The sequence below is a fragment of the Marmota monax genome, unplaced genomic scaffold, assembly GCF_021218885.2.
Source record: "Marmota monax isolate L192 unplaced genomic scaffold, Marmota_monax_Labrador192_F-V1.1 WCK01_AAM20220418_F8-fsc00126, whole genome shotgun sequence".
Lineage (NCBI taxonomy): Eukaryota > Metazoa > Chordata > Mammalia > Rodentia > Sciuridae > Marmota > Marmota monax.
Window position 1 is genome coordinate 1,637,801 of NW_026695245.1, and position 13,974 is coordinate 1,651,774.

Sequence of the window (13,974 nt, forward strand, 5' to 3'; positions counted from 1 at the left end):
AAGATCCAAGGAAGCTCATTTGCTTCTTCTACCGTGTGAGGACAAAGCAAGTAGGGACCATCTGTGATGTAGGAAAGAGGTCCTCATTGGACACCAAATTGGCCTTGATATTAGACATCTCAGTCTCTGGAATTATGAGAAATAAACTTCTTAGTTTATAAACTAATCAGTTTATGGTACGTAAAGCCAAATGTGATGACATTAAAAATGCTTTATATAACAATGCAAAGAGGTGTTCTCTGAATCAGCATTTTTGAAGTATAAGTACACAACAGATTAAATAGAAAGACAGACTGAGATTAAATCTTTCAGTTAAGTAAAACATAGACAATTTATCAAGGCATTTGCTTTTATTGTTCCCTCATTTCATTTAAATCTGTCAGTTTATCCAAGAGACCTTCCCTAACCATCCTAAGATGAGCAATGCTCTCTGCATATCCCATCCTCATCGAATGGACAAATGTTTAACTTTATATACTATAGGTACTCTTCTCATGGACATTATAACAATTTAACATACGTTATGACTCAAAAACATCCCAGTATATTCCCCAGATTAAAACAAATCAAATGAAATTTATTGATCATAAGTTATTTTTATAACTCTCACCTAAATAATTTAACTCCCAAGGCAGATTATTTAGAAAATGCTGATAATAAATATATTAATATTAAAGTCTTTGGGATATGGCCCAAATTATGCCCATGAGAAAATTCATTATCTTACGTTTCTAATTAAATAAGAAAAAAATTAAAAATTAAGTAATAAAGCATTCAAAAAGTACAAAAAGAAATTCAAATATTTAAGCTTAGCTAAAAAGGAAAAATAAAGAAGCAAAAATGAATGTTTAAGGAGAAAACAATAAAATTGATAAATAATACCAAGATTTTTTTTAAACAAAAGAAATCTCTCTATTAATCTAACCATGAGGACAGAATAAAAGAAATGTATTCAGGGGCTGGGGGTGTAGCTCAGTGGTAGAATATTTGCCTCGCATGGGTAAGGCTGCCTCACACGGTAAGGCACTGGGGGTTTAGTCCTCAGCACCACATAAAAATACATCAATCAATCAATAAAAGGTTAAAAAAACTATTTTAAAATGTATTCAAATGTGAAAAAGTAGCAATTTAAAAATTATAGCTCTAATTTAATAAACTTGAAAATCTGAAAAGGATGACAGGGAAAAAATAAATTGACTCCAGAAAAGACATGGCTGGGGTTGTGGCTCAGTGGTAGAGTGAGGCCCTGGGTTTGATTCTCAGCACCACATAAAAATAAATAAAATAAAGGTATTGTGTCCAACTACAATTAAGAAATAATTTTTTTGAGAGAGAGAGAGACAGAGAGAGAGAGAGAGAGAGAGAGAGAGAGAGAATCTTTCAATATTTACTTTTTGGGGGACAAAAACATCTTTATTTTTATGTGGTGCTGAGGATTGAACCCAGCGCCCCGTGCATGCCAGGCAAGTGCGCTACCGCTTGAGCCACATCCCCAGCCCAGGGATTTTGGAAAAAAAAAATACAGACACCTTAGTCTTGCTAATAAATATGGATAATATTCAGAAAAAAGTATTGTTCTTCAAAAATAAGTATGAGATTTGGAGGACTCAATGGTGAATTCTTTTAATTTTCTGTTCTAAGTAATTCCTAAGCTATTTAAATTATTCTATGTTAAAGTTAAAACTATAGTAATACAATTATATTAAATATAGAAACAAATGTAAATAAGAAAACTTACAAAGGTATCTGATAAAATTCAACATCCATACCTAATTTACTAACAACATAAAAACAGAAGACTATATTCCACATGATTAAATTTGTCACAAACTAGAAACCAGATTAATTTTTCTGATTCATCTCAGAAAATGAATCTCTATCTGCTCAACTGTTTAAACAAATGCCCAGATGCTATGTGTAGTAGTCAGTTTTTTGTTATTTTAATAAAATATCTGAGATAATTAACCTATGAACAGAAAAGGTTTACTCTGATTCATGGTTTTAGAGATTCCAGTCCAAGTTCAGGTGGACTCATCATTTTGGGTTTCTGATGGGGGTGCTAGATGGTAATGGTGGGAAGCAAATAGGGAACAAACTACTCACATCGTGAGCCAGGAAGCAAAAGAGAAAAGGAAGAGGAAAGAGATCAGGATCCCATGATCTCCTTCAAAGGCACAATTCCAGTGACCTAAGCACCTCCTACAATGTTCTACCTCCTAAAAATTCCACCATCGCCCAAAAGAGACCAAAAGTAAACACATGGGTAGGGGGGTGACATTCAATATTCAACTATTAGCACCATCCTTTATCACTCTCTGTCCCTCCCGATCCTTTTTCACAATTACCAAGCGTCCAAGAGTCTGTCCATTTTACCTACAGAAACTATCTATTACTTTCTATCATCAATGCAGTAAAAGCAACTACCATTTTCATCATCAGGCTACTGCAACAGCCTAACAAGATTTCTCAGTTTTTACTCTCGTTTCCTGACTATCTGAATCCACACAGTCCCCACTGGACCTTCATGCAGTTTCCATAAAGCAGCCAAGGTGGGCATTTTAAAACATCAACAGAGTCAGATTATGTTCCTATTGACTTCCCTTCCACAATCTGCCAAGGCGCTTAGTTATCTGACCCCTGCATGTGTCTCCAACAGCATGTCATATTCTTCCTTATTCATCAAGTGCCAGCCAAACTAGTGTGTTTTCTTCCTCCATGTCTTCATGTGTTACATTCCTTCTACCTGGAACACTTATCTCTCAACTTAAATTTTAGCTCAAAAAGTCCTTCTCTTGGGCTGGGGATGTGGCTCAAGTGGTAGCGCGCTCGCCTGGCATGCGTGCGGCCTGGGTTCGATCCTCAGCACCACGTACAAACAAAGATGTTGTGTCCGCCAAAAACTAAAAAATAAAATAAAATTTAAAAAAAAAAAAGTCCTTCTCTTAAAAAAAGTTATTTTCTTCTAATCAACAAATTTATAATTATTTGCTTATTATAGTTATCTTTCTAAACATTAATTCTGCAAAGGCAAGGAAACCATGAGCTGAATCTAGAAAGTGCAACATTCTACAAATCAATTAGCCCAGTCTCTTTAAGTCAAGGCATAAGAATAGGGGAAGATGTTGTTCAATAATAAAACAGAAATATTTAACAGCTAAGTGCTATAAAAAGATATTTTGTGAGCAATTAGAAAAATCAGAACACAGGCTATTATAATATATTAAACAGTTATCATTAATTTCACTCATAGTGAGAATGGTTTTAAGAAACATCTTTATATTTTAGAGAAATATACTGAAATGTAATGATTATCTAGGATTTGTTTTTAAATACTTCACCCAAAAATAAATTTCATTCTGAAGCTGACACCTACATAAAAATTAATTCAAAGTGGATCGCAGATTTAAATATAAGATGTAAAATAATAAAATTTTAGAAAAAAATAGAAAAACTTTGGGATCTAAAGCTAGGCAATAATTCTTAGATTTGATACCAAAAACATGAACTACACAAAGAAGAAATTATAAATCTTCTTTGAAGTTACAATTTATCCATGAAGTTCTATGAAAAAATGATGAAAATATATGCAACAGACTGGGAGAAAATATTTGCAAAACACATATCTGAAAAGGACTAGTATCTAGAATATGTAAAGAACTGTCAAATATCAATAGTACAAACATAAGCCATTCATTAGAAAATGCTCAAAAGATGCATTTCAACAAAGAAGACAGATGGCAAATAAGTACATGAGAATATGTTCAACCATCTATCATTAACCATTAATGTCCAACTTAGTTAATTTAATTAAAACCACAGATACGAGCCACTACACACTTATCAAGATGATTAAACCAAAAAACAGTAACACCACCAAATGCTGGCAAGGATGTAGGGAAACTAGATAACTCATACATTGCTAGTAGGAGTGTAAAACTATGTAGTTACTGTAGGAAACCATTTGGCAGTTTCTTATAAACTACCCAAGCAATTACACATAACATGCACACTGAGGCACTTATACCAGAGAAACAAAAACTTGTTTTCATGCTTTGGCTTCCTTTCTAGGGATTGTTCTATCACTAGGAAAGGATCAATGCCATCAATGTGCTGCTTTCCTCTTTACTCCCTCTTCCCAGGCCACACTATTTGGGGGTTTGTCATTTTCCATATCTAATATTAAATGTGTAAGAGATTTAAGGCTATCCTTTGATTTTTCTTAACCAATTCACACCTGTGATTATTGTTACCATACACTCTGGATTCTAAATCGCACTTTAAAAGTTAAGCTCAGTTAAATGTAAACCTTTGGAGAACACTTTGCCAAGTTGGTGTTCTCCAAACTAAAAGTTATGTGTAGCAAAAGTCTTGGGTTTGTATGGAAATAACAAGTTTTGTTGGTATTTATTCATGTATTTGATGTTTTAGAGTTGGATAAAATAAACTATTGCCAATAAGTTATAGATATAATTTTTGTGTTATTCTTCACACTGGAATTAGATTTCAGATTTTTTTGGAAGGTATTAAGGAGTGTTGAGAGCCACAGCCGAAGGGGCCCCAGCAAACTTCTAGCTGCCAACTGATTGGCTCCTCTGCGGGGATGCTCATTGGGCTGTTTCCCTGCCCTTTCAGACCACAGAGCTGCTCATTGGGGGACTTTTTTTTGGCTCTGCCCACGCCACCCAGCCAATCAGCCTCAAGAGCAGGAGGAGTGGGGGAGGTTGAGAGGCTTGTGGGAAGCCGGTGGTAGCAGTTGGGCTCTGAAGGTTTTTCCTGAGGAGCTGTGTGTTTTGGTGTGTGTGTTCTAAAAATAAAGTTTGTTTCTTTTGACAAGTGGCTCCTGAATTGTGCCCAGCCAGACTGCGGCAAAGGAGAGTCTGATTTAAAGGTGATATTGTAAAACATGGAAGCATTCTTCCATTCTTTCCATAAAAAGAAAGTTAAAAGCTCTTCTTTCTTTGATGTATCAGACATAATATTGTATTGTGTTATTTGTGAAGAGCCTCTCCCTACCTGAGATAGGGCTCTGGCTCCCACCTTACAACATGTTAGAATGGCTCCAAAATAGGCTAGACTTCAGCTCATTTAAAAGTTTTGTTTAAAAGATTGATTTCTGTTGTAAAGATTACAGTGATCTCAAATAGGGGATATAATATATAACTAAGTAAAGGTTCAAGATTTTCAAAATTTATTTTCACACAAAGCCTGCATAAATAAAACTATAAAATGTTTTCATACTATTTATATAACATTTCTTTTTTTTTTCTTTGTGTGTGTGTGTGTGTATGTGTGTGTTAGTTACTGGGAATTGAACCCAGTGGGTCTCTACCATTGATCTACATCACCAGTGCTTCTTTATTTTTCATTCTGAAACAAGATCTCACTACATTACCCAGACTGGCCTTGAAATTTCGATCCTCCTAACTCAGCCTCCAAAGTTTCTGGGATTACAGGTGTGTGCCACTGTGATCTGCCTACGTAATATTTCTGAAATGGCAAAATTTTAGATATGGTGGACAGATGAATGCTGCCAGGGGTTAAGACATGATGAGAAGGATATGATGACTAGATATACAAATGTACATATACAATAAGATCTGATACAACTTTATATACACATTAGTACAAAGAAAACTGAAGAAATCTGAATAAAATCGGTGGTGTATCAATTACAATAACCTGGCTGTGTTTTTATTTTTAAGTTGTAGATGGACACAATACCTTTATTTTATTTATGTATTTTTAGGTGGTGCTGAGAATTGAACCCAGTGCCTCACATGTGTGAGACAATGAGTCATGGCTCTACCACTGAGCCATGACCCCAGCCACTGTGTTATTTTTACTATAGTTTTGCAAAATGTTATCATTGGCAGAAAATGGGTAAAGCATGCAAAGGCTTTCTCTACGTATTGTTCCTTAAAACTACATGTGAACTTATAAGTACTGCAATAAATATTTCAATTTTAACAAACTCCAGGGCTGGGAGCTAGGAGGTGGAATGCTTGCCTAGCATGCACAAAGCCCTAGGTTCAATCCTAGGCACACCAAAAAAAATAACAACAACAAAAATCCCACAAAACTCCAATAGAAAGAGAAATGAGTTTAACTGGAAGCAAACTGGTAAAATGTCGATAACTTTAACTATTGAAGCTGGGTGATGGACATAGAGCAGAAATTCATTTTTCTATTATGTCTTTTAAAAAATATTTTATTTTAGTTGTAGCTGGACACAATACTTTTATTTTATTTTTATGTGGTGCTGAGGATTGAACCCAGCGCCCCACATGTGCTAGGCAAGCGCTCTACTGCTGAGCCACAACCCCAGCCCTCTATTATGTCTTTATGTATTTAAAATAATCCATAATAAAAGGTTAAAAATAAACTTCAAAACAAGTAAACCTCAACTTTCTCTATTAGCCCTTTCTCACCAACATTTAAACATATTCTAGTCTCTCTTAAACATAATCTTAAAAATCCACTCCACTTTAATCCAGCTTTTTTCCCCCCTCAACCCCGCCAAAGTCACATATTGTCATCTTCTCTCAGCAACCTGATTTCTATCTCCTATCTCCTCTGAGAGTTCAGACACAGGTCATTAAGGTCCTTCAAGGCACAGGCTATCCTCCCAAAGGAAGATGAATAGTACTCAAGAATTTTCATTTATTCAAACTTAACATAAGTGTTAAGAATGGGAGAGAAATGATACACTTCAAAATTATAATCTCCAGGAAAGATAAATTTCCTCAATTCTAAACAGGTATATTTCACTGCCTCACAGTCTCTGTGTGTCAGGAATCTGAACATCTTTTAGCCAGAGGGCTCTGGAACTCACAAGGCTGCAATCAAGTTGTGCCCCAGGACTGCGTTTATCTCATGGCTCCATTGGAAGAGGAACCATTTCCAAGCTCACACATATCATTGCTGGCAAGATCTAGTTTCTCCTACACTGCTAGATTAAGAGTCTTGGTACCACACTGAATTTTGAGCAGATGTTTCTCTCAGGTCCACTGCCATGTAGTTCCCTTGGTAGGGCAACTAACAACATAAGAAGCTGGGTAATACGACAGTGAACTAGTAAGAGGGCAAGTAATGGCAAGCAAAAGTGAATCATCTCTTCATAATCTAATCTCTGAAATGACATTTCATCAATTTTGCATATTTCATTCCTTCAAAGTCACTCATTACAGGGGCTGGGGTTAAGCTTAGTGGTAGAGCACTTGCCTAGAATGCTTGAAACCCTGGGTTAAATCCTGGAACCACACACATAAATGAATGAATGAATGAATGAATGGGGATTTAGTCGTAGAACACTTGCAAGGGGTTCATTCCCAGGACTGAAAAAAATTAAATCATAAGATTCATCCCACACCCAAGGAGGGGCATGAAAAACCAGGAAGTAGGGATCAGTGGAGGCCATTCTGGAAGTGCTCAGACATATCTCAATTTCAGGAAGACCAAAAATATTATATTCCTGCTCAAACTTGGTGATTCACATTATTTAACAAAAAGACAACACTATTAACTTAGTGGTCAACCCCCCAAACAAACAGAAGCAGCATCTTTGACTCTTCCGTCTCCAATACCTCTTTTTACCCCCTCCCACCACTAGCAAACACCATCCAAATAATCATCACATCCAATACTGCTGACATCTCTTTGGAATCTGCTTTATTTCCATTTCTGCATCAACCCTAGCAAAAACTAGTAATATCTTTCATCTACACTATCTCCATAGTATCCTATTTCCCTGCTTCTAGTTATAATTTCATCCAATCTACAGATCACAATGTAGTATGAGAAATCTTTGGAAAATGAAATGAAAGAGGAGAGAGTGTATGCACACAAGCACACAAGAGAGTAAAATGAAAACCTCAATGTGCCATTCTTCTACTTAAAACTTTACAGGTAGGAACCATTTCTCACTAAGCAAATCAAGACAGGACAAACTTGGACAAGAGGATCTATGAATTATAATATTTATTCTTTGCATGTTGTCCTTTAGCACTTCTAAATAGAGATTTTCTCTCTATAGAAGCAAACATGGCCACCAGCATCTTGAACGTATATCCCAACAGCTCTCCCACAGAATAAAAGTTACCATTATCTCTAGTCAGTATTAACTCCCGAAGGTGGACTTATAGCACTGAGTCATGTGCTCATGACTGTGGCCAGGAGGAAAGAAATTATGATGACTCTACCTGGCTTATGTGAGTACCTATGAGGTTGGATAAGTGTACTCATGCTACTAGAAGGATAGAATAGCAATAATCTAGAAAGTTACAGTAGTCACATTAAACCCTTTTAGGCCTCTTATCTCTCAGGATCAAATATATTCTACTAAAACAGTTTTAAAAGTATTCCATGATCTGGTTCTGGTTTCTAGCTTCTTGTCTTCATATATTTCCATTACTTCACAATGTTAAGTGTCCTCCAGTTCACAGAACACAGATGTTTTCTGCTACTGGTCCTCCCACATGCTATTTCCTTTGTCTAAAATATTCTTCACTTTTTTCCTTTTTTAAATATCACTATCTCAATGGGGCTTCCTTTATACCTAGAATTCCCATAATTATATTCAATATATCCAATATGATATTCTCTATTACTATATTCATTATTTATTCATTTTCTCAATCATCTAACCTTCCTACTAAATAGCAAATTCTATAATAAAATACTGGGGTTCAACACCCAGTTTAGCATGTTAAATGTCTTAAAGAAATATCTTAAAGAAATAAGTAAATGTGCTTAAAGAATCATAGACAAAATTGAACTGAAGGAAAAAGAGAAAAACCAAAAGAACAGTAAATAATGATGTCTTCAATTTATTAAGTACTTTCTGTGAACTAGGCACTATGCAAGATGCTTAACATGTATTACCCCAACTCTCACATCAACCCTAGGAAACAGGCATTATTCTGATGTCTATTTCCTACTAAAGACATTGAACCTCAGAGAAATTAATTGCCTTAAGCAACACACATCTATTTCCATATTCATGATAATGACTGCCGCAGTCTGTGAGGAACAACTTGTGTACGTGATACAGCAGGAGTGGAAGCCGTTTATTGCAGGACAGGAGCAGTATTTATACATTCCACAGAGCTTATCTAATTAGCATAAACTAGATACATCAGTCAACCAATCAGGAATCTCCACACTTAATGGCTTGTTTTTGTTACTTCTCAAACCACTCCCTCTGGCATTTTGCCAGGCACCATCCAGACTTGCTTATGAACTCTAACATTCCCCTGGCAAAATGCCAGGTGTTATTTTGACTTGTTTACAGACTCTAACAAATGACAGCTTATTGATATACAAATATTTACTGAACAGAGTGACTTTGAAACTAGAAAAATATAAGTATGAATATGGACTCCTTCACCTTCTGACTGGTACTTTCAGCAAACTATGAGAGCTTCCAAATCATGTTTCTCACAAATGTAAAAAGGTGGTTAAATGCTGTCCTTAATACCAGATGTGGTACATAAAATGCCTGTTACAAAATACTGCTTAAATGTTAGTTCCTTCCTAGTACTTATACTGTGCAGCAGAATATAAAACAGAAATTACACCATTTAGAACCTCAAAGATCTTACTATCCGGTTGATGAGATTATTTTATTAAATATTCTTGAAATTAAATAGAATCCGATGTGAAACAGTAAACATGTACAACACCCAGCAGTACAGATTATAAAGTCAGAAAAAGAAAATGATCCACAATGAGTGTGTGAATTAGAAAAAGCTTTCATGAAGGAAGAGAAATGTGTGGAGACTCTTAAAGTATAAGTAAGGGCTGAGAAGGTAGCTCAGCAAGAGGATGTGTGCTTAGTATGTGCAAGGCCCCTGGGTTCAATGCCCAACACTGCAAACAACCACCATCACAAAGTTAAAGGGATATGTAAGATGTACAACAGTAGACAGAAAGGTGTTTTCCCCTCTTCCTCCTCACAGGGGAAGAAGCCTATATTAATGAAATCAAGGAACTGCTCTTCAATTAATGAAGGCAGATTTAAAACAAACAAACAACAACAACAAAAAAACCCTAGGCATGGTGGCACAAGTTTTAATCCCAGCTGCTCAGGAGGGTGAGGTAGGAGGATGACAAATTTAGGGTCAGCCTAGACATCTTAGTAAGATCCTGCTTCAAAAATAAAAAATAAGATGTATCTCAGTGGTAGAGCACTCCTGGGTTCAATTCTCAACACTAGGGGGGAAGAAAAGAAGAGAGAGAGAGAAGGTGGATAAGGATTATGGAAAACTTTGATGGCAGAATTGTGGAGCTGAGATTCATAAAAGAAAGAAATATGAAGCCAATTAAGAATTTGGGGTCAGGGAAAGGACAGACTGAGGATTGATAATAAATCTTGTATTTTTTTCCACAGAAATATCGTGGTTCACTTTTTTCCCTAAGAAGGAAGGTAGTACTTCTCCAAAATAATATTCAACATATTTTGCATTTAAAGAAAAGGAAACTAAAACCAAAAAAAAAAAAATCCAACAGCTTTCTCACCCCACTTCATGCTGTCAGGTAACCATCTAGAGAGGAGAACCCAAGCCCTCTAAGTATGGCCCATATAAGTTTTGTATTACTAAACAATATCACATGTACATACTGGCCAAAATTGGCCAATCCTGGTTTATTTGCAATTCTTCACATTAACTGTTGTTTATAGACATACTAATTTACAACCTCTTTTAATAAACAAGTGCCAGTATAAACTTTACCCTATGCAAAAGGTCACAGCACCCTCAAGGAAACACAATGAATAACTTCATACAAAGATGCAAATTATAATTTCAGAATCCTGAGACAAAATTCTCATCCTTCCAATGTATCTTTAAAAATGCCCACTATAGGTATTTTTATATCCTTACCCTTTTACAGCTCATTACAAAGGAACTATCAATCAGTTCTATAGCATTCTTAAAACATTTTAAATGAGCCAATGTGGTTTCTTATTACACCCCAGTCTTCTCCCATTATACCCTTTATTTTAGGCTCTAAAACTTGGGCATTATTTTCTAACCATATGCTACATGTCATGCTGGGGATTATATAACTTTTGTTTTTATCAAAATGGTACCCTTTTGGTTTAAGCTACATCAGGCTTTTCTTAAATTTACAATTCTAAAAAAATTACTTATAAAACAGAAGCTAAACTAGTGGGCCTAATTAAATAGAAAAATACTTTAAAATGATTCTGCTTTCTAATGTTATTTTTGCCCCATCATATTTGATAGATTTATAATGAAAGTGAATTATTTCCTTCCATTATCAAGTGGGTAAGAAAAGTGAGAGTAAAGACACTTGTAGACTCAGAAATGCTGTGTATTCTCATAGCTACTGTCTAATTTCCAAAACATACAACAAACATGCTCATGAAATTTTAGATATTTTTTAAAAATCAGATCCTTTTAAATTCATAGGCTAGATCTTGAAAGTTTGGGGATAATAGATCTTTGGTCACCAGGGCACTTTTGTCCTTTTTAATTTTTATAAATCACTAAGCTTACTGAATGTAGTTAAAATTTGGCAGCAATATTACTGCTACCTTGAGTATTTGAAAGTTTTTCAGTAATGTGGTACCTAAGTCTAACAAAGTATAATCTCTCATGAAACTTCCATTATCACTTAAAAATAACAACAAAGGTGACAAAAAGTGGAGATTCTTGGGATTTTGAGCCTCTAAAAGGCCACCAAATATTGGGGTGGAAATTTTGGTACAATTATTTTTCATGGATGTATCTGGACTACCATTTTTAGCTGTTTCCTCACGAATAAGAGTTTAATATTATGTAGGTTTAAACCATACAAAAGGAAAATTTTAATATGGGTGAGGGAAGGTACTGTGGATTAAACCCAGAGGTGCTTTATTACTTAGCTACATTCCTGGTCTAAGTGCCTTGCCTAGCATCTGGGTGGCCATTTTAAGGTTTTCCCGTCCTAGGGTTTTTCAGAGAAAGGCTCACCACTCCCTCAAACCAATCCAACCCTGCAGCGCCTGCATTCTTTCCCCAGCCAAGGGCATATCACCACTCCCTCCTACCAATCCCACCCTTAATCGTCCACATCAGGACCCGCCCTATCCGGCTCTGCATTCCTGAGCCACCCCCATAAATCTCCAACCCCAAGCCCGCCTGGCCTCCCGCGGGCTATGGACTGATGCCCTTTGTCACCTCTGACAAACTCTCCTGTGTATCTCCACCTGGTCTCCGTCTTTCATTTCTCGCTGGCCCATCCGGGTTCCTCGCTTTCCTGTCTCCTAGCTCTTTTTAATTTTCAGACATGGTCCCTGCCTAGGACTTCTCTGAATTACTGAAGCTCGCCTTGAACTTGGGATCCTCCTGCCTCAGCCTCCTTAGTGGCTGGGATTGCAAGCGCGCACCACAGGGTCTGGACCCCTTTTTAATTTTTATGATGATTTAAACAACGGCTTCCCCCATAAAGGTACCGTTAGGTTTCCCATGATTCTGTGAATTCCTGAGGCAGTGGGCTATGCGCATTCAGGTTAGCTGTGCTAGCCTTATTTACGGTCAGACACAGAATTAATACACGTTGGGGTCCAGGTTATCAAACACAACTAGTCTTTGGTCTATAACTATCTTTAAGCAAAAATCAATGAAATCTACCAGATTTTACTCCGCCCAAATCTCAGAAGTAGCATCTCCTTAAATAAAAAAAAAAATTACAAAAAAAAAAAAAAAAACACTTTCCACAAGTGCCGGACTCTTCCCAACACTCAAGCACTAAACTGGGGCAGTGCCAGGCGGCCTGCCAAGACCCAGGGGAATGAAGGTCGGGAAGTCGCTGCTCACCGCAGTGGATCCCTTCTTCACTGCTTCCTGGGCATACTCCACTTGGAAAAGGTGTCCGTCTGGGGAGAAGACGGTGATCGCCCGGTCATACCGAGACGCCATCACATTAAAAGTAAGATTCCCGCGGAGCCTAAGACGCTACCAGAGGTACACGAGGCTGGGAACCGCTTGCACCACCACGTGCCGGCTCCCGGAAGTGCTCACGCACGCCCCGGGCCTCGAGCGGCCTCCCAGAAGTCTTTGTGCCCACGCCATTGGCTCCCTCCCAGAAGTCCTCGCGCCCGACGGTCTAGGTGACCCCAGCCTCTTCCTTTCCCTTCTTGTCTCATAAATCTCCCAGATTGCCACCAGTGTAAACCTGGGCGTGGTGACTGCTCACTGATTTATAAAAATGATATGCAAGATTAAGGGCTTAAAGATAAGATCTTCAAAGGTCAGATATTTTTGTATGCACTTATTTACAGAAAGAATGAGAGGTACAATTTCAGCCGCTTGCCTTTGGTTTTAAATTCTAAAGTCCCCTACCACCACCCCCTTTTTCTTTCTCTGGTTATCTTTGGTCACTTGAACCCAAGAAATGATAATTTTCAAAATAGTGTTTATTCTTTTGTTTTGTTTTGCCCTGTGAGCAAATGGTCCATTAACTAGAAGAAATTGTCCATCAAACTAATACTAAAGACAGTAATTAAGAAAATACTCTTTTCATTGAAGAAAAATTTAAAAATCCAAAGATGTGACTTGAATGATTTATGGAAGTTTAGCTATATCTGTATTATGTTGTAAAACATTACTACCTGTGAAACAACTCTGTCTTTATCAATAATATGAGAGTATTAAAAAATTCTTCAGCAATGTGGTCCAAAGGTCGAACATTAAATGTGCATTATAAAAATGACTCCAGGAGGTGCTAATGACTAAGTAAATTTGGCTATTATTACTTACCCTGTATTGTTTATTAGATGCTGTTTTACAATGCACAGGATCTTAAAGTTGGTGAAATCAACTTGGACTTAAGAAAAAGAGCTAGGCATGGTGGTGCATGTCTGTAATGCCAGCAACTTGGGAGGCTGAAGCAGGAGTATCTTAAGTTCAAGCCAGCCTCAGCAACTTAGCAAGATCCTGTCTCAAAAAGGGCTGGGGATGTGGCTGAGTG

The 13,974-nt window shown here is 36.9% G+C and overlaps 1 protein-coding gene across 3 annotated transcripts in view; it reads right to left on the reverse strand.

The window, feature by feature from the left end:
- Positions 1–12,923, reverse strand: part of Psma8 (proteasome 20S subunit alpha 8) — a 39,667-nt gene extending 26,744 nt beyond the window's left edge. For all 3 annotated transcript variants that reach the window (XM_046434040.1, XM_046434033.1, XM_046434032.1), the window contains exon 1: positions 12,822–12,923. In XM_046434040.1, the coding sequence (XP_046289996.1) occupies positions 12,822–12,923 (102 nt within the window). The remainder of the gene's footprint in view (positions 1–12,821) is intronic.
- Between the last annotated feature and the right edge of the window lie 1,051 nt (positions 12,924–13,974).